The 21,755-nt window shown below is 39.7% G+C and overlaps 1 protein-coding gene across 1 annotated transcript in view; it reads left to right on the forward strand.

Annotated features, from left to right (window-relative positions):
- The window catches only part of MYO16 (myosin XVI), a 454,918-nt gene that overhangs the window by 365,313 nt on the left and 67,850 nt on the right, over nucleotides 1-21,755 (forward strand). Inside the window, exon 27 of the mRNA XM_029913187.1 lies at nucleotides 7,429-7,531. Coding sequence (XP_029769047.1) covers nucleotides 7,429-7,531 — 103 coding nt within the window. The remainder of the gene's footprint in view (nucleotides 1-7,428; nucleotides 7,532-21,755) is intronic.

Below are 21,755 nucleotides of genomic sequence, written 5' to 3' on the forward strand. Positions count from 1 at the left end.
GACCAATCCCCAGACAAATTTTTGCCCCAGATCCCTAAATGGCCCCCTCAAGGATTGAACTCTCAACTCTGGGTTTAACAGGCCAATGCTCAAACCACTGAGCTATTCCTCCCCCTTAAATAACATATGGCCTGGGGTCAGAGCCTTGGGGGCTGAAGAGCTGCAGCCGGGCAATGGTAAGAGCCTTCTGAGGAGCACTTTTCATAATGTTATTTCATTCTGACAACCGGGTTTGCATCTCTTTGTAGAACTGTTTACATTTGGCATTTGTTCCTTTGTTACCTAGAGGTACAGGAATTTCTTGAACATATTCCCAGATTGGATCTTTTTTTTTTTTTTTTTTTTTTTTTTTTTAAATGACCTGCAGTCACGGCAATTTTTTTCCTCCAGTTCCCAGGTGTTGAAATTAACCTTAGAGGCTGCACTCTGAACAGTTTGTCCTTTCTTCCCATGGTGTCCGGCTTTGACACTAGTCCTGCTCCTTTCTGGTTGCACACTCTGCTCCTTCTCCCTTGTTACAGAACTCCCCAGCCCTATCTGCTCCTGTAACCACCTGCATTTTGCTCTGCAGTATTTTATTTGATTAGAGACAGAGGGAAGCAGTTGAGATTTTCTGTTTGTTTGTGTTGCTGTCTGTGTACACATGCCAGGAGACAGAGCAAGGCCATTTACTTGAAGTGCCCAGGAACATCCAGAAGCAAGGGCTGGTAGGTCCTGGGCAGATCAGTGTTCTTCCATGATCTGGAGAGTAAGTTTCCATGGTGGCTGGAGTCATAAAAATATTTGTAATTTGAGAAATGAGCCAATCAGAGCTCAGGTAGGGAGAAGCTATAAAATAGGAGTATGCGAACACCCAGGTGATCCTGATGAGCTACATGTGATATTGTGTCTTGCACTCAGAGATTGGGTCCCAACCCCCTCTGATGACTTTGTCAGTCTCTTGTACCCAGTAGCACTACCCCCCAGGTCCCACACAAGATCAAGCCCTTAATACAGGACATTTTTATAAAGCCATATTTATAAAGCTTGATGTCAAAAGTTATGTTTTTCCCCTGATTCTTTCTTTATGTAGAAGAGTAGCCTTAACTGAGAGTTTTTGATAGAGGCTGGACCATTCAGCATATTTATTTTTTTATGTACATGTTTTAAGAGATTTAGGCCTTAACACTTTTGTATTAAATTCAGATTTCATTTTAAACAGGTTTATTTGTTAAAAGAAAAACGTATTAAAATTTAAATCACCACCACCAAAAAAAATCTGATTAAAAAAAAAATCAGATTTTTTTTTTAAAAAATCATTGATTTTTATTCGCCCACCTGATTGTATGTATGTTTTATGCTAGGGCATTTCTGATTTAATGTGTCATTTTTGCCAATCTCTTTAATAAATATAATAATTTATATTGCATTATCAAGATGAAATGGGAATGTCAGCTTTAAGTAAAAGGACATGAAAGTATTGTAATGCAAATTTTTAGCAGATGTTATGAATTCATTTTTATTTGCAAAGCTGAATTGACTAATCCCAAGAGCTGAAAATATAATTTAGAATTCCATTTATTATTCTGCTGCCACATTGTCTGAGATGAGGAAACCCTTGCTTAATTACATGAAGTGCATGAATAGATGCTCTAGGATTAAGACACGCTTCTTAGTTATTTTTTCTCTCCAGAGATTGAAATTCAGATGTCTTGTGATGGTTGCTGATGGTGAAGCCTAATATAAAATTATAAAAATTAGAGATGGAAAAGCCCACCCCTACACCAGTGCATGATTATTTTATTGCGTAATTATTTGCTATATTTTTTAATTTTCATCCAGTTTAGATTAGAATGTCCCAAGTGACTATTTCCCTTGGAAGACTATTTCAGTCTAGTCAATTTCATAGACACCTGAGCTCCATGTGGATTCAGGAATGGACAAGGGTCCAAGGGTCCAATGCAAGACAAGGGTCATAGAAGGGAAGTTTGTTCTGCCAGGTTTGGCCAATCGCAGCCCCACTGGCCGCAGTTCACCATCCCAGGCCAATGGGGGCTGCGGGAAGCAGCAGCTGGCACATCCCTCGGCCCGCACCGCTTCCCACAGCCCCTGAAACGGCGAACCGTGGCCAGTGGGAGCTGAAATCGGCCGAACCTGCGGACGCTGCAGGTAAACAAACTGGCCTGGTCTGCCAGCAGATTTCCCTTACGGGCCGCGTGCCAAAGGTTGCTGATCCCTGGCCTACCACCACTACCAAAGGTATCTCCCTTCAAAATGTTGTTACATTGTCATTTGTTATTACTCTTTGTTTCCAGTCTATTGGGCAAATTGCAATTCATGCACATGTATGCATCTCCAAAACGAATTAACTATTTCTTTAAGTTTTCATGAAACAGTCTCAAAACAAAATGTATTTCATCACTTGTATTCCCTTCATCTAATATTTTCTTAATTCTATCAAAAACCAACCAAACAAAAGAACAATAACAAAGCAATTGGGTTTATCTGGTATGATTTGTTATTTTTGAATTCATGATGTTTTTTTCTCATACATCTATTAAGCCCCAAGATCTTTATTTTTTCTTTTAATTTCTTTTAATATTTATTCCATCAATATAATTAGGGATTGATGTTAGATTTACCAGAAAGTAATTGGCAGAATAATTGTTCTTTCCTTTTCTGGGAAATTGGTATACTACATTTGCATTTTCTACCCCAGTTCTCCATAAGTTTTCAAAAATTAGATGGTTAATTCCTTTAACATCCTTGGACGAATAACATCAGGACCCAGTGATTTTTTTATTTATATGATTAAACTTCACCAAGGTTCCCTCCTGTTTCTTATTGGGAGCAAGTTTTACAAGGTCTCTATTACCTCCTGATTTTTCCAAACATCTTTTCTATACTTTTCCTTTAAAAGGACAGGTCTAGCATAGAGATTCTCTTCACAGTAGAAAGGTCACTGAGAAATGCCAGCTAGTCCATAATAGGTTTTCTAATACAAATCCTATCTGGCCCTCCCATCTTCCAAAATAAATAAATAAACAAATAAACATTGAAAAGTTTTACAAACAAAGACCATATCTTGCTCATGTCTGACAGAAAAATAGTGTGTTGACTGTGAAGAATGTGCTAGTTAAACAAACAAACTAAAGAAGTAATCCAGGCATATGATACATCAATCTACTGCCATCCACTGATTTAACAAATAGGAAACATTGTTAGATCTGCAAGCTGCCAGACACCTTTAGGATAAAGTGGAGGGTATACAGGGATAGGCCCCTCCTCCCCCTGAGTGCCTCATTACCATTGGCCAGCCAGAGAGATGCAATCCCACTGGCTCTTTCTTCCCACAACCATTCAACCACCTAATGCCTTGGTGAGAATAATCTTGGAATATGCTAGGGACTCAGTTTAAGAATTAGGATTCATAGAGATGTGGAATTGTTTATGCAATCATAGCCAAATAGAAGACTGGTTTAATTGGAGATGCTTGCAAGGTGAGTTTGGCAGGCAGCTGTCAACCAAGCCTGCATGGATAGAGCATACAACAATGTGATCCATAAGGTTACCAGAGTCTTTATGAAAACCAGAGGTGCGGTGATGAAGAACAGGGACATATGGTATAATAGGCCTGAGTTTTTCTGGGACGATGGAGTGCACTTGTCAGGTGCTGGGGCAGACTTTGGTTTCAGAACTTAAGGCATTGGATTAGGTAGGGTATAGATTAAGTAAGCATGAGATAGCAGGCCATGTTGGGTGGGGGTTGCAAGCAAGCTATTCACTGGCCCCTCCGGTGTCCAGTGTGGATAAAAGGCTGACAGGCCAGCAACCAGAAAATACAAGACATGGGATTTTGCTGGTGGATCTCAGGTCTCGGGCCAAAAAGGAGACGCGTTGTTCTGGCAGACCAGAGTCTTTGATAACTTCTGTCCCTTTCGGGGTTGGGAGTGAGAGGATTCAGCAGAGCAAGCTGAATCCTTGAAGTAGGCAGTGGGAAGTCTACCCTCAGTTATGGGATATATGATTGATGCCTTGTAAATCCCACGCTGGACCCATCTAAATGTCTGGTGTGGAGAGATAGGGCAGATAGTGCCCCTCTCCAATATTAAATTTTACTGACATTGCAGTCTGATGCTTAAAATCCATCCGTGCATCTGTCCTCAGTCACTTGGGTGTCCAGATCAATACTAGCTGTGGGAGAAAGAGTGTGCCAGGGGAAGGGATCATTGGAATTCAGCAATGCAGCGCTACCTGCTTTTCTTGTTTTATGATGGCAGTTCATTCTTTTTAAATGCAATTAAATGTAAACACGAGAAACAAATTCATTTTGATTGTTTTTCTGCAATGATTTATCTTTTGAATAGAAGCATTAGAACAATGCCATGCTAAATTGGCAAACAGAATATATTAAACCAAAAAAGAAGAGAGAATGAAATGGCAGCTTGAAGAATTAGAGTGGCAGTTTTGCTTCCCTCTCCTCCCCCCACAACTGTTTGGTTATTTAAAAATACATCATTTAACTTACAGGTAGCAACTGCATGCCATGCTGGAGTTTCCTTATTTAAATCACCACAAGGAAATGATCTAGAGAATTGCTTTGAAGCAAGTTTTTTATAATTGAAACCTTGGGGTTGTATTAATATGTGTGGCTATAACAGAGAAAACTGACAACTTCATCACTTCAGTTCTACCTTAGCTCTAAAAGAAAAGGAAGTGGTGGGGAAAGTGGCACAAAGAATTGTCCTTTTGTAGAAGACTTTTAAATGTTCGTGGACATAGCTCAAGCAAGTCTAATCAATGTGTTTAAGCTCTTGAGCTGGGATTCCTCGTTTTTGTGCCCCATGTGCTCCATTTTGTGTGTTCTTTCTGTTGCAGTGTAAGGGCCAGATTCTGCCACTCTTGCTCCTGTTGATTAGTACCTTATTCCGTAAGTGGTGACATTGAAAGCAAGTCTGTGAAGTGTTTTCAGATGAGTGAAGACTTACTGTGTGTAGAGCTACAATTACAGACACAGTCTGTGTGCGAGTTCTGTGTAAATAGAATAGTGTGTTGCTTTTGAGAATATTACTTTAGGTTACTGTGCTGTAACATACGCCCAGAGGAATATTCCATCCCAAGATCATCATCATTTTGGATCTTGTCAATTGTGCACTTAAGGGGAAGTGAGGGAGAAAATGATAAGATGATGTGTTTATCTGTGAAGAGCTCAGTGGAATGAGTTTCCCATATTTACAAGCTTCCTGAAACTGCTGTAACCGTGTCAAGCCTCCATAACAAACAAACAAACCCATCGCCTACAAGGAAGAGCTCTGTTCACAAATAATAGCAGAAGAGGTATGAGGACTATGGGGACTGAGAGGAGTTACAATAACCCCAGAGTGCCATGGATGGTGGCTGCTCTCTGGTCCAGACTGGTCATCTGGCTTCGAAAGGAACAAAACACATTGCTCATTCTTTGTGTTTGGGAATCGTGGAACTGTGTGCACAGGGGGCACAGAGCTAAACCCCACTGACAAAACAAACATGTTTAGGGAAATCCCATCCAGATTCATCGATGGGGGCAAGTGGGAGGTGGGGGAGAGGGTGTTGGAGATAAAGAGAGTGATTCTGCTACCAACTGTCTAACCTGTTTCCTCAGGAACAGTATCAGGAAGGGTGCCTCCAGCTGAAGAGAACTCTTACCTCCTAATTACCGTTTTAGTGGTGGCTGATTTTGATCCAGTGGATGCCTTAAATTTGTCTGGGTGATAGCTTTGTTTTGGAGCCATCAAAGAGATGCCACCCAGCCCTTTTAAAAGTTTTTTTCCTTGGCTGGCTGAATATCCTTCCTCCCCCGCCCCAAGTTAGGATGTCAGAGGAGCACTGAGCATGCTCATGAGGTCCCTCAACGTCATTCTCCCAAGCCTGATGGCTGTATAGTAATCAGTTGGGTCAGGTATGTGTGTCTGCATAAGGCTAGACTCAGGCTGCTGGTATGGGGGGGATAGCTCAGTGGTTTGCGCATTCGCCTACTAAACTGAGGTTTGTGAGTTCAATCCTTGAGGGGACCACTTAGGGATCTGGGGCAAAATCAGTACTTGGTCCTGCTAGTGAAGGCAAGGGGCTGGACTCATTTGACCTTTCAAGGTCCCTTCCAGTTCTAGGAGATAGGGTATCTCCATTAATATATTTATTTATTTTATAAGACCTTCCTGTGTACAGGGAATAATCTCTGTGACTGCAGAGGCTTCCCAGGTTATATTTCCACAGAGGCAAAGTCTGGATAGGTCTTGATGTTTCCGAGTAAATTAAATTGCGTCCGTATATAAACCTGCACCATCTATTCAATATTTGTGCAGTATTATCAGCTATTCTATAATGAGCGTGACAAAGAAAAATATGATTTTCTGATGTCCAGGAGGAAATAAAAACACTTGTCTTTAGAGGCTACCAAACTAACTACAATATGTATTAGACAATAATGTGACCTGCAGTTCACAATAGGAGAGACAAGGTTGGGGGAGGTAATATCTTTTATTAAACCAACTTCTGTTGGTGAGAGAGCCAGGCTTTCTTGCCAACAAAATTTGGTCCAATAAAAGATATTACCTCACCCACCTTGTCTCCCTCTAATATCCTGGGACCAACACCGATACAACAACACTGCATTCACAATGGGAGGCATCTGATATGTTAGTGATATGTGTTGTCCTTTTACATTTTGACGCAGATTTTTTTTTTACATGTGCTTAACAAGGTACTATACCACATGTAAAATCAAGCTAATTCAGTTTGCTTATCTCTAAATAAAAACTTCATAGACTGAGAATCATTTGAAAATAGGTACAGACAATTTTTTTGATGAACTAAACAGATTGAACTCCTTCAGTCTCTGACTGTAAGTCATATTTTTCAAAACCTCAAATTATTGAAAAAATGTACTAATTTGAGATTGGTAGAAAACCCAGCCACTTTTTAACCATGTCACTTCCAAATTAATTCTCATTAAATATCCATCTTTTTATGTGTGATTTGCTGGAAAAATATTTTCCCCTCCCAGGACCTGATCCAAAGCATACTGAAATTAATCTGAGTTTTTCCACTGCAGTAGGTTTTAGATGAAACTGCAAAAGAACATGCAAGAAGTAAATGCTACTTTTAATGTCACCTGATACACATCATTATTGGGAGTTGATAAGAGGGTGCATATAGCAATTTAAAACTTGTATACATAGACAGTTCTGCAGATCTAGTAAATGGATTTACAAAGGCTACAGAGACATTTTCTATTCTAGCATTTGAACTCAGGAATACTAGCTGCAATTTCAGTGCTTAGAACACTAAGCTACGTGGAAACCGAGATAGCAACTGACAATTGCAATAAACAACATTTACAATACTCTGTAACTTTAGGATACACCTGTGAACTACCTGCTTGTGCAACTATCCCTTTGCTGATTTTTGCAGGTATAAGAACTTGTCTGATACAGCACTGGGAGAGAAAAAGAAGTTATCTGCCAAGGAGAAATGTCGTCTTGTTCTTCAGCAGTGTAAATTACAAGGCTGGCAGGTTTGTGACTTATAAAATAACTAAAATATCAGTTTAGGTCTTTAAACAAGCAAGAGGAGTAATTTCCATTGTGGGAATCACCAGATCCTTTGCAAAAATATATCCTTTTGATGTTCTGGTGTGAGTAAGACATTACATGTATTCTTTGGAATGAAATAATCTGATTTACTGAGTTTAGTAGAACATCATTAGCTGTGATCATTAATATGTGTAGAAAAATCCGTAAGCACTCTTGTTGGGAGTGAGGAAGCTCAATTAAGTGTACATACTTTGTAGATTAGTCTTCATCGCTTAAAGCTTTTCCAATTACATAATAATGCCCATAGTCTCCCATCCAATGTCTCTGCATGGCTACTAGCAGAGCACAGCATCTGGTCTAGATTCATAGGTTATAAGGCAAGAAGGTTATATGATCTAATCTCCTGTATAAGAAAGACCAAAAGGTAGAAACATGACAAAAGACAAAGACATTTCAATAGTTTCACTTTCCTCAGAAAGATTTCTTAACTCAGCTTCATCCTGAATGTCGTAAGTGCCTTTCTGGGTTATGCCCTGCACCCTTACCATAGGGATCTCTATTAAAACACCCTCTAATATAAAACCTGTTGTATGTTAACTGTGAGTGTGCCACTAACCTTCACAACTTTATTTGGAGCTTCAAGTGTCAAGGTGGGAAAATGCTGAGGAACTGTAATTATATATTGTAGTCCGGTCAGAAAGTGCACTGCATGTTGCCTGTGGAGTTGAACTCCACGGGGAGTCAGAAATAGTGCTAGAACAAGAGAATTTAAAAAGCAATTGGCCAGCAGTAAATGCCTGCAATTCAAGAACAATGATCTTGGCATTTGAAAACAGATCTGAAACCTTGAAAGATAGGAATGTAAAAAGGGAATTATAAAACAGGATCTCTGCTGTAAAAGGGAAGGAAACTTGTGATCTCTAAAACATTTTGGATGTCCCAGCTGTAAGCTAATATAACATGTTGAAAAGTGAATTGTGCAAAAATACAACAGTATACAATGCAATGTCCTTCAAACCAGAGAATCACAAAACACTTGAGAGATTCAGACAATAAGCTCCATGGATAAGAACATTTTTAAGGTGAATTTAAGGAGAAGTAATGACTCAGTGGCTTAGAAGCACTGGAAGGGAAGATGCGCTGAGGCAAATAAATGACCTTCGCTCCATGCACATACTCCAAAGAGTGGTGAGCTATGGGGAGTGGACAGAGAGGTGTCCATGACTGAAGGGAAGAAATAACCAGAGTGTAAGGTTAGAATGTAAGTTTGCTGTAGGTGAAGGCCCAGTAAGTACAAGAGTTAACCAGCACAGTAGGTGACATAAAAGCAAGAATCCACGTCTCCAGCATCAGTGAGTAATGTGTGCCACATAATCCCTCTTTTCATTTTTTGACTTGTTTGACTAATCATGACAGTTGAACTTTAAATAACAGTCTAAAAGAGGAAGCTTATACAATCAGCAGTTGTCATGGATGTCCTCCTCTGTGCTACAACAGTAGAGGAATCTTTAAAAGGCAAGGGGGGAAGCAGAAAGAAAAGAAAAGGAAGAATTAGTAATACAGGATGATGTCAGTGAACAAAGCCTTGAGAAAAGGAGTCATCTTGTACTGCATCACTAAAAAATCACACAAGAGGTAGGGGGTGCATGTATAACCAATTTAGTCTGTCCTGTTGCCAGCAGTGATTACTTCAAATGAATCAGTGTTGGAATAGAAAATTTATTTGATGTAGGAGTTCATGAATAAGTCAAAGCAAAGTCCTCCCCGGAATTCTTGCCTGTTATTCCCTGAAGAGCACTAGCAGATTGACTGATAAATATATAATCCAAATGAACTATGAAGAAGTAGAAGAAAGTGATGGAAATCTGAAATAACCCCCTCTCTATATGACACCACAAGAGAAAGGAAAAACAACGTGGAGTACTTGTGGCACCTTAGAGACTAACAAATTTATTTGGGCATAAGCTTTCGTGGGTGAAAACCCACTTCATCAGATGCATGGAGTGGAAAGAAACAGTAGGCAGGTATATATACACAGTACATGAAAAGATGGGAGTTGCCTTACCAAGTTGGGGGTCAGTGCTAACGAGACAATTCAATTAAAGTGGAAGTGGGTTATTCTCAACAGTAGAATACCAAGGGAGGAAAAAGCAGTTATGTAATGGTAATGCGGCCAATGTAAACAGGGTGGCCCGTTTCAAACAATTGACAAGAAGGTGTGAGTAACAGTAGGGGGAAATTAGTATGGGAAATTAGTTTTTGTAGTGACCCATCCACTCCCAGTCTTTATTCAGGCCTAATTTGATGGTGTCTAGTTTGCAAATTAATTCCAGTTCTGCAGTTTCTCATTGGAGTCTATTTTTGAAGTTTTTTGTTGAAGAATTGCCACTTTTAAGTCTGTTATTGAGTGTCCGGGGAGACTGAAGTGTTCTCTGACTAGTTTTTGAATGTTATAATTCTTGACGTCTGATTTCTGTCCATTTATTCTTTTGCGTAGAGACTGTCCGGTTTGGCCAATGTACATGACAGAGGGGCATTGCTGGCACATGATGGCATATATCACATTGGTAGATGTTCAAGTGAATGAGCCCTTGATGGTGTGGCTGCTGTGGTTAGGTCCTATGATGGTGTCCCTTGAATAGATATGCGAACAGAGTTGGCAACGGGGTTTGTTGCAGGGATAGCTTCCTGGGTTAGTGTTTTTGTTGTGTGGTGTGTAGTAGCTGGTAGTATTTGCTTCAGGTTGGAGGGCTGTCTGTATGCGAGGAGTGGCCTGTCTCCCAAGATCTGAGAGAGTGAGGGATCATCCTTCAGAATAGGTTGGAGATCCTTGATGATGCACCGGAGAGGTTTTAGTTGAGGGCTGAAGGCGATGGCTAGTGGCGTTCTGTTACTTTCTTTGTTGTGCCTGTCCTGTAGTAGGTAACTTCTGGGTACCCTTCTGGCTCTGTCAATCTGTTTCTTCACTTCACCAGGTGGGGATTGTAGTTTTAAGAACGCTTGATAGAGATCCTGTAGGTGTTTGTCTCTGTCTGAGGGATTGGAGCAAATGCGGTTGTATCTTAGAGCTTGGCTGTAGACAATGGATCGTGTGATGTGATCTGGATGAAAGCTGGAGGCATGTAGGTAAGTATAGCAGTCAGTAGGTTTTCGATATAAGGTGGTCTTTATGTGACCATCGCTTATTTGCACTGTAGTGTCCAGGAAGTGGATCTCTTGTGTGGACTGGTCCAGGCTGAGGTTGATGGTGGGGTGGAAATTGTTGAAATCCTGCTGTGGGGCCGTGTGGGTACCCATAGCAGTGTTGCCGACTTGAAGGTATAAATTGTCCCCAAATCTGGAATAGTTGTGGGTGAGGACAAAGTCACAAAGTTCAGCCACCAGGTTTACCGTGACATTATCAGGGATACTGTTCCTGACGGCTTGTAGTCCATCTTTCTGTGGAATGTTGGTGTAGAGAGCCTCTACATCCATAGTGGCTAGGAGGGTGTTTTCTGGAAAACCATCAATGGATTGAAGTTTCCTCAGGAAGTCAGTGGTGTCTCGAAGATAGCTGGGAGTGCTCGTAGCGTAGGGCCTGAGGAGAGAGTCTACATAGCCAGACAGTCCTGCTGTCAGGATGCCAATGCCTGAGATGATGGGGCATCCAGGATTCCCAGGTTTATGAATCTTGGGTAGCAGATAGAATACCTCTGGTTGGGGCTCTAGGGGTGTGTCTGTGTAGATTTGTTCCTGTGCTTCTTTAGGCAGTTTCTTGAGCAGATGGTGTAGTTTCTTTTGGTAACCCTCAGTGGGATCAGAGGGTAATGGCTTGTAGAATGTGGTATCATAGAATTGCCTAGCAGCCTCTCGTTCATATTCCGACTTATTCATAATGACGACAGCACCTCCTTTGTCAGCCTTTTTGATTATGAGGTCAGTGTTGTTTCTGAGACTGTGGATGGCGTTGTGTTCTGCACGGCTGAGGTTATGGGGCAAGTGATGCTGCTTTTCCACAATTTCAGCCCGTGCACTTTGGCGGAAGCACTCTATGTAGAAGTCCAGTTTGTTGTTTCGACCTTCAGGAGGAGTCCACGCAGAATCCTTTTGCCTATAAATTCAGTGGTGGAGGAAAAATAAGCACACTCTGGACTACTTTTTTCAGAGTAGAAGAGTGATAAATTGTTTAACCTTATTGCTAAAATGCACCATACCACCCTATTTGAGTATGTAGATCCTCTTTGCTATTAGATATTAAGTAAAAAAAAAAAATCTGTGTTCTTAGTAAGCTCCCAAAAATGAGCAATTTATTTTATTTACTTGACTATCTCTATCTGGCTTTTAATTTAACTCATGAGTTTGGAGAGCTTTCTAATAAGTAAAAACTAGCAACAACAACAAACCCAGAGCCTACTCAGTGAACAATTTATTCCCCAAAAGGTTGGAGCCTGGTCAGAATAAACACGTATGCTATTGCAAGCTATCAGTAATATAACATAGTGTGGGCTGCATCACAGATGCAGATGAGTGAGATCCAGGGATAGAATCCATTCATGCTTTATTTTCTGTTTTATAAAACTCAAGAGTAAACAACATCAACCGGTCATGAGCTGGTGCTGGATTCAGCAGCTTCCATGTTGAAAGGAAAGTATTTGTTAGAAAAGTGTTGATAGTTTTATGAAAGGTTCCTTGTTATTTGGGTAAGTTGAACTGGAGATAATTATACTAGGACAAAAAGGAGCTGTTTTATTAAAGCTGGCATACAATACAAAGCACTTCTACTGCTGCACTTAGCTTAACTGCTGAAATGTGAGTTGTAAAAGTGCAGTCTTATTAACAAAAAGACATTTTCACATCATTTTTCTGTGCTGTTGCTTTGATATGGCTTTCTTTTCAATTTAAATACATACTTCAGCAGTGTGCAGCCATGCAACAAGCTGTAGCTGCCTACTGCAAAGGAAACATTGTTAGCACACCATATCAAGTAAAAAAAATTAGGGCTGTCAAGCGATTAAAAAAATTAATCATGATTAATCGCACTGTTAAATAATAATAGAATACCATTTATTTAAATATTTTTGGATGTTTTCTACATTTTTAAATATATTGATTTCAGTTACAACACAGAATACAAAGTGTACAGTGCTCACTTTATATTTATTTTTTATTACAAGTATTTGCACTGTAAAAAACAAAAGAAATTGTATTTTTCATTTCACCTAATACAAGTACTGTAGTGCAATCTCTTTATTGTGAAAGTTGAACTTACAAATGTAGAATTATGTACAAAAAATCTGTATTCAAAAATAAAACAATGTAAAATTTTAGAGGCTGCCAGTCCACTCAGTCCTACTTTAGCCAATCGCTCAGACAAACACGTTTGTTTACATTTGCAGGAGATAATGCTGCCTGTGTCTTGTTTACAATGTCTCCTGAAAGTGAGAACAGGCATTCTCATGGCACTGTTGTAGCCGGTGTCGCAAGATATTTACATGCCAGATGTGGTAAAGAGTCATATGTCCCTTCATGCTTCAACCACCGTTCCAGAGGACATGCATCCATGCTGATGACGGGTTCTGCTCGATAACAATCCAAAGCAGTGCAGACCAACATATGTTCATTTTCATTATCTGAGTCAGATGCCACCAGCAGAAGGTTGATTTTCTTTTTTGGTGGTTCGGGTTCTGTAGTTTCTGCATCGGAGTGTTGCTCTTTTAAGACTTCTGAAAGCATGCTCCACACTCATCCCGCTCAGATTTTGGAAGGCACTTCAGATTCTTAAATCTTGGGTCAAGTGCTGTAGCTATCTTTAGAAATCTCACATTGGTACCTTCTTTGTGTTTTGTCGAATCTTCAGTGAAAGTGTTCTTAAAATGAACAACATGTACTGGGTCATCATCCGAGACTGCTGTAACATGAAATATATGGCAGAATGCGGGTAAAACAGAGCAGGGGACATACAATTCTCCCACAAGGAGTTCAGTCACAAATGTAATTAACACATTATGGAATGGTGGCCAAAGCATGAAGGGCCATACGAATGTTTAGCATATCTGGCACCTAAATACCTTGCAATGCCAGCTACAAAATGCCATGCAATTGCCTGTTCTCACTTTCTGGTGACACTTCAAATAAGAAGAGGACAGCATTATCTCCTATAAATGTAAACAATCTTGTTTGTCTTAGCAATTGGCTGAACAAGAAGTAGGACAGAGTGGACTTGTTGGCTCTGAAGTTTTACATTGTTTTGTTTTTGAGTGCAGTTACATAACAAAAAAATCTACATTTGTAAGTTGCTCTTTCATGATAAAGAGATTGCATTACAGTACTTGTATGAGGTGAATTGAAAAATACTATTTCTTTTGTTTATCATTTTTACAGTGCAAACATTTGTAATAAAAATAACATATACTTTTCAATTACAACACAGAATACAATATATATGAAAACGTGGAAAAACATCCAAAATATTTAATAAGTTTCAATTGGTATTCTATTGTTTAACAGTGTGATTAAAACTGCGATTAATCGCGATCAATTTTTTTAATAATGATTAATTTTTTGAGTTAATCGCGTGAGTTAACTGTGATTAATCAACAGCCCTAAAAAAATCTCTAAACCAATATACACTATTCCTATTCCTTTGAGATTTCAACTGATGGGCCTAGTCCAACTCCCAGTGAAGTCCAACGAAGGTTATGTAATCCCCATCACTGGAGGTTTTTAAGAACAGGTTGGACAAACACCTCTCAGGGATGGTCTAAGTTCACTTGGTCCTGCCTCAGATCAGGGGGCTAAACTAAATGACCTCACGAGCTCCCTTCCAGCCTACATTTCTATGATGCTATGGAAGTTTTGCCATTGACATTAGAGGGAGCAGAATCGATCCCAGTAAATTCAGGGACAAATTCAATAAAAGTACCCCAGGGCCATTGAACTTCCACTTTAGTGTAGCACAACCAACTGGCCTTCAGCCCACTGTGTAGTCACATTCCACTAGTAAAGATTTCTAAACCTCACATTCTATTATCATTTTCATTTTTTCAAAAAAATTTCAATTTTTAAAAAATATTTCAGAATATTTACTAAGCAAAACACACTACTCCCACAACGCGCAGTTTGCGATTGTTAGCAATATTTGGGACAAATATATGGCACAAACAATCTTTGGCTGTTCTTACTACATAATGACAGAAGGAAACTTTCATTTATTTGGATTAACATTCCCCGCACAGTTGAACTTGAAAATATAAATTCAGTAAAGGTGTAGTTAACACAGTAGCTTATTGAGCTTTCTAGTCAAAACTCTCAAGTTTAAATTTTGATTGGGTGACGTCAGTAGCCTGCAGTTAATCCTTTTTTGTCATTTTATACAGACCTTGTTTGCATCTTTGCAAACTCTATCCTAACTTTTCATTCTTATTCCCAAAAAAGTGTTCTATGATTTAAAGCTGGTGTAGTTATCAATGGCTAGTCCAGCAGGGTAGGACTAGACTAGAATTGACCTTTCAAGTTTTGAATATTAGAAATACTATTTTGAGTAAGAAATAGGAATCATAAAATTTTTGCCTTTTGGGAGCATTGTTTTAACTTAATACTTTAACCTTTGGTGTAACTAGCCGACCTTCTCCAGAGCCCTCAGCAATTCTTTCTTCCCAATAGCCTTAAACACCTATACCATTCAGATCTCAGAAACTGAGGAGAATTGGACAGGACTGGTACTTGGATGGGAGAACTCAGAGGAATGTTAGGTTTGCAGGAAATGGTACTGGTAGTTCAGTATGGTTGATTCTCTTCCTTCAGAGTCAGGTACTGAACAATTGCCTAAGCATGTTGCCAGGAGTTCAGTGCTGCTGAAGGTTTACTCATAGAAATTAATGGGGTTATAGCAGAATGTTCCTGAACATACCACCCACAATGTTCCTGAACATACCACCCTCTCCAGTTTGGAGGACCTATACATGTTATGGTTCTCAGGCTTTTTTTAAAATTAAATCCTTATGCAAGTGGAATCCCCAGCTGCCCATTTAGGATTGCTCTAAGTCCACTTTGTACCAGCAGAGTGGCAAAAGAGGAATTTAAAATAATGCAGGATTTGGTCCATGACTCTTATCAAGTACAAAGAAATGCATGTTTCATGACCCAAGAGTTTTTACTGCATTTTTGTTATGATATCAGTATCTAAATATGTTCTTTTACATGATACGATTAAAACATAAATGTTAAATTAATATGTTTATCAAAAGATAGTAGATATTTTCATAAAGTACTTAATTGTGCTTTTTGCTCTCTCTGGAAAATCATATTGTAGTGGTAGTTTAATAGAATGTGCAAAGCATAGTTGATTTATGATAAAATTATGTATATGGACTTCTGCATGTGAGACACCAGTGTGTACCTATGTACATTTTATGTTTCTATTTCAGCAGTTTTGTTGTTGTTTATATTTGGCGATTACTGATTAAACAACATTATGTGTTTTGGCTCAGAATTAAAGTAGCTGTGTTATAATGAAATATGTATTTCTTTGTACTTGATATGAATATAGTGTTTGATTATTTTGTAGACAGTGTAACTATTCTTTTTTCCTTCATTGAAGATGTTTGGATTTTGTAAATGTATCAATTTATAAATTTGTCATTTAGAAATCTTAACTGTTTTTGAAACAAAAAGTTTTTCTCAATGTCCTATTTTTAACACGTTTTGTTTTCTTTTATGACATTTAAAATAAAGATACAGTTTTAAAAATACTAAATAAATAGGGAAGAGGAGTTGCCAGACTATAAAATTAAAGGAGTTAATAATGCCCCTACTAGATTGGGAAATGTTTGTGCAAAGAATCTGATAGCAAAAAATGCATTGTCTAAACACCACATAATACCATTCTGTTCTTGGAAAGAATTTGTCAGTGGCAGGAGCCGTCACAGAATATATTACATAAGAACATAAAAATGGCCACACTGGGTTAGACCAATGGTCCACTTAGCCCAGTATCCTGTCTTCTGACAGTGGCGGGTACTGGGTGCTTCAGAGGGAATGAACAAAACAGGACAACGTATTCACTTTCTCCGTGCCATTCATAATTTTATAGACATCTATCACATCCCCCCTTGGTTGCTTGTTATCTAAACTGAACACTCCCAGTCTTATTAATCTCTTCTCATATGAAAATTGTTCCATACCCCCAATCATTTTTGTTGTACTTCTCTATCTTTTCTAATTCTAATTGTTTGAGATGGGGCAACCAGAATTGCACACAGTATTCAAGGTGTGAACATACCATCAGGGCCGGCTCTAGGATTTTTGCCGCCCCAAGCAGAAACAATTTTGGCCGCCCCCCACCCCCCGTTTTTTTCTTACCCCACCCCCAGCCCCACCTCAGCTCCGCCCCTTCCCCAAATCCCCAGCCTTGCCTCCTCCCCCCAGGCTTTCAAGCCTAGGAGGGAGGGGGAGAAGCGGCGCGCGCGCCGCGGCCACTCAGAGTCTCCCCCTCCCTCCCTCCCTCCCAGGCTCTCAAACCTGGGAGGGAGGGGGAGCAGCGGCACGCGAATCAGCTGTTTCGCGCACCGTGGCCGCTCGGGATCTCCCCCTCCCTCTCAGGTTTGAGAGCCTGGGAGGGAGGGCGAGCAGCGGCGTGCGAATCAGCTGTTTCGCGTGCCGTGACGCGTGAGCGGCAGCAGCGGAGGTGAGCTAGGGCGGCCGGGGCACATTTTTAGGGGCGGCATTCTGGCGCCAGCCATGCCGCCCCTAAAAATGTGCCGCCCCAAGCACCAGCTTGTTTTGCTGGTGCCTAGAGCCGGCCCTGCATACCATGGATTTATATGATGGCATTATGATATTTTCTGTCTGATTATCTATCTCCTTCCTAATGGTTCCTATCTTTCTATTAGCTTTTTTGACTGCTGCTGCACAATGAGCAGATGTTTTCAGAGAACTATCCAAAGTGTCTCCAAGTTCTTTTTCTTGAAGGACAACAGCTAGTTTTGACCACATATATGTAAAGTTGGGATTATGTTTTCCAATGTACATTACTTTGCATTTATCAACACAGAACTTCTTCGGCTGTTTTGTTGCCCAGTCACCCAGTTTAGTGAGATCCCTTTGTAACTGTTCACAGTCAGCTTTGGACTTAACTGTCTTGAGTAGTTTTGTATCATCTGCAAACTTTGCCTCCTCACTGTTTATTCCCTTTTCCAGATCATTTATGAATATGTTGAACAGCACTGGTCCCACTATAGATCTGTAGGGGACCCAGCTATTTACTTTTCTCCACTGTGAAAATTGACTGTTTATTCCTGCCCTTTGTTTCCTGTCTTTTTTAACCAGTTACTGAGCCATGAGAGGATATCTTCCCTCTTATCTCATGACTTCTTACTTTGCTCAAGAACCTTTGTTGAGGCATCTTGTCAAAGGTTTTCTGAAAATCCAAGTACACTACATCAACTGGCAACTTACGTCTGATGAAGTGGGCATTCACCCACGAAAGCTTATGCTCCAATACTTCTGTTAGTCTTACAGGTGCCACAGGACCCTCTGTTGCTTTTTACAGATTCAGACTAACACGGCTACCCCTCTGATACTTGTACATCAACTGGATCACCCTTTTCCACATACTTGTTGACACCTTCAAAAATTCTAATGGATTTGTGAGACATGATTTCTCTTTACAAAAGCCATGTTAACTCTTCCCCAACAAATAGTGTTCATCCATGTGTCTGATAATTCTGTTCTTTATTATAGTTTCAACCAGTTTGCCTGGTATTGAAGTTAGGCTTACCAGTTTGTAATTGCCAGGATCGCCTCTGAAGCCTTTTTTTTCTTCTAAATCAGCATTACATTAGCTAACCTTCAGTCATCTGGTACAGAGGTGGAGTTAAGCGACAGGTTATGTATTTCATATCTGAGTTCCTTCGGAACTCTTGGGTGAATACCACCTGGTCCTAGTGACTTATTACTATTTAATGTATCAATTTGTTCCAAAACCTCTGCTATTGACCTCAGTCTGGGACAGTTCCTCAGATTTGTCACCTAAAAAGAATGGCTCAGGTGTCGGAATCTCCCTCACCTCCTCTGCAGCAAAGGCTGATGCAAAGAATTCATTTAGCTTCTCGGCAATGCTCTTGTCTTCCTTAAGTGCTTCTTTAGAGCTCAAATATCCAGTGGCCCCACTGATTGTTTGGCAGGCTTCCTGCTTTCTGATGTACTTAAAAAAATTGTTGATAGTTTTTGTGTCTTTAAATTCTTCAAATTCTTTCTTGGCCTGCCTTATACCTCTACACTTGACTTGCAGAGTGTATCTTCCTTTCAATTTTCCACGGTCGGATTATACCTCCAATTTTTAAAGGATGGCTTTTTGCTGCTACCCACCTCCTTTATTCTGCCACAGTGGCTTTTTTTTTTTTAAATTGGGATATACATCTAGTTTGAGTCTCTATTATGGTGTTTTTAAATAGTTTCAATGCAGTTTGCAGGCATTTTATTCTTGTGAATTTTCCTTTTAATTTCTCTTTTTTCCATTTATTTATCCCTGGCCAGCCCTATTGACTGCCTGGCCTGAGCCAAGCTGCTCCAGGAATGGCAAGCACTACTGCATCCCACCCTCCCAAGAGTCTGCTGGAGGAACCCAAGGAGTAAATTGGACCGTTATTTTACCAACTAAAAATTTATTTGCATTGTGTGACATAAATGGACACAAACAAAAATGTTAGTCACAGCCTCCTTGGACTGAGAGATCTTTAAGGGATGGGTCTTTCATTTTGACCTAAGTGTGCACATGTGCTCTTACTCTCTATCTACTGAACTCTGTTCCTAGGTTCCTATTTTTAACTTTTTGCTTCTTGAACATGTTTCTGTTCTGTTCCTTCCTTCTTTTTTCCTCTCTTCCTTATATATCTGTTTAAGACCTAAAGACCTGAAAGCTCTTTATTTGTTTTATATTGCACATGTGTTTAAATCTCAGCCCATATCTTTGTCCAGGCCGATCTCTTTGCTTCAGAGATTGTTTTCTCTGATTACATGTCCCCTGACCCTTTCCTCCACAGCCAAGCTTTTGCAATCCTCCTCTTTTAGCCTCCTTTCTCCTCTACATACTTCTCATTCCCTCTAGTCCTCTTTATCTCTTTCCTCCTATGCAGCACATGCCTTTGTAGTTGTTATTTTATATATCTGGCTTTGTCTTCCAGGCTTTCAGCTCCCAACTGTTGCTGCTATTGCTGTCTCTCATTGTCTGTATGTCTGTCTCAACACACATACATATTTTTTCTTTTCGGTCCTTCTGCATATTTCTAGCATTTTCAAATAACAGAGCTGTCAGTCTATTTTGTAGCAGTTGTAATTATTGGGGCTGCTCAGTGCTGAAGTAAACCAAACCCTCAAAGTGCCAGTAGCACACCAGGTTCAGAGGTAAACACAGTAGGTGCTTCAGCAGCTAGGCCTTTTACGAACTAGCCCTGGTGTGTCCCAGTAACCCCTCCGACACATGTAAGCGAAAGGGTACTTTACTAAGGCTGGCAGAAAAGGGAAAGTTTGCAAATAACCTAGGTACAGGGGCTTACGCAGTTAGAATTTAAAGTAAGCAATAGTGGTTCTTGTTTAGGTCCATGGGCAGTCCAATCAAGAGTCAGGACTCTTCAGGCCTGGTGCCTGGAGTTCCCTCTCCAGTTCAGTCTCTATTCTAGCAAATAGGATCTTGCAGATTTCCAGGCCAAGCTCAGTTAGTGCCCCACAAGTCTCATAGAGACCTGCGCCCAGCTGTAATATCCGGCAGTGAAAACCTGTTCTGCATTCAGTTCCTAGGGGTCCCTCATTGCCTCCAGCTTCGCTGTATCTTCTGGCACACCATGCAGCAGCCACTTCCCAACAAACCCCAGCCATTTCCTGGTTCAGGACCTTTCTCCTTACCTGGAGAGAGGAAATGGAAGTGCAGCAAAGAGGGGATGCTCTAAAGCCCCAATTCTTGAGACACTAACACATGCTTATTGTTATTTATGTGAGCATGGGTCTACTCATGTGCCTTAAGCTAAGTGCATACATAAGCATTTGCAGAATTGACGTCTTATTTGGTTCAAGCCAGAATCAGAGGTCATTTGTATGCCAGAGACAATGGAACAAGGCCTTAAAAATGTGTAAGTAAAAGCTCATAAATAAAGCAGAAAGTTAGTGCTTTTACAAATAACAGTTCAGTTCTTATATCTGTGCCCTGTAACTGTGTATGTCATTATAATGATTTTATAGACATTAATACCACAAAAAGACAAATTTTACAATAGCTTTAGGTTTTTTTCACATTTCATTAACGTACTATGAAAATGTGTGTCATGTAAAATATCTTTATATTATAACTGTCTGTCTTTTCTAGGTAGCTATTTTGAAAGTACTGCCAGAAACACACAGCACTCCCACAAATTGCCTTTTTTAAACTAAAGAACAGCTTCACAGATTCCCTTGACACCTATTAAGTATGAATTAATACTGCCTTTATACCACCTACACTCCATCTCAGCAACCATTCTGTAATTTTGAATGTCTGTACTTTTGCATCCTACACCTTTTCTTTAAAAAAAATAGCAGTAATTGAAGCTTTGGTAGTCATCAATGACAATTTTACTTAATCTTTAAGAATGTATCATTTTGAAAAATAACATTAAAACCCTAATGATTTTCTAATTAAAATAACTATGACTATAATTCACAGATGGTTTACTTTTACAGGAGTCTGAATGACATTAAAATTTCAACCTCAGATGAGAGCATTTTGTAGTCCTGAAAGTATTGAGAAGTGAGTGTCTTGGTAGTACAACATCTTAACCTTTTCCCCCCACCCTTGACAAGCAAGAAACATTATGTGATTAGAGAGCAGACCAAAATGAAGACAGGCTGTAGTCTCAAAAACTGTTTTTATGAGACACATAACTGATGTATGAAATCCAAACGTTTTCATTATTCTCCCTTTCAAGGAGCATCAACATTATACATTGTGGAGTGAGTATAGATGTTCTAGGTTAACTTCAGAAGATTCATTTCAAAGGTAGATCTATACAAAGCTCAATTAATTCTAAAGTAATCTAATGTCTCATGCCAATTTCTCTAACAATAGATGTTGTTTAAAGGTGTACTGTCAGTAGAGCTGTCACATGTTGCAAAAAATCGTAAATAGTGTTTACACAAATTAAAAAATGAATTTGCTTCAGTCATGATTGTGTTCCTTTTGGGTTCACTTATAAAGCT

Source organism: Terrapene carolina, unplaced genomic scaffold, assembly GCF_002925995.2.
Source record: "Terrapene carolina triunguis isolate 2854851 unplaced genomic scaffold, T_m_triunguis-2.0 Scaffold21, whole genome shotgun sequence".
Lineage (NCBI taxonomy): Eukaryota > Metazoa > Chordata > Testudines > Emydidae > Terrapene > Terrapene triunguis.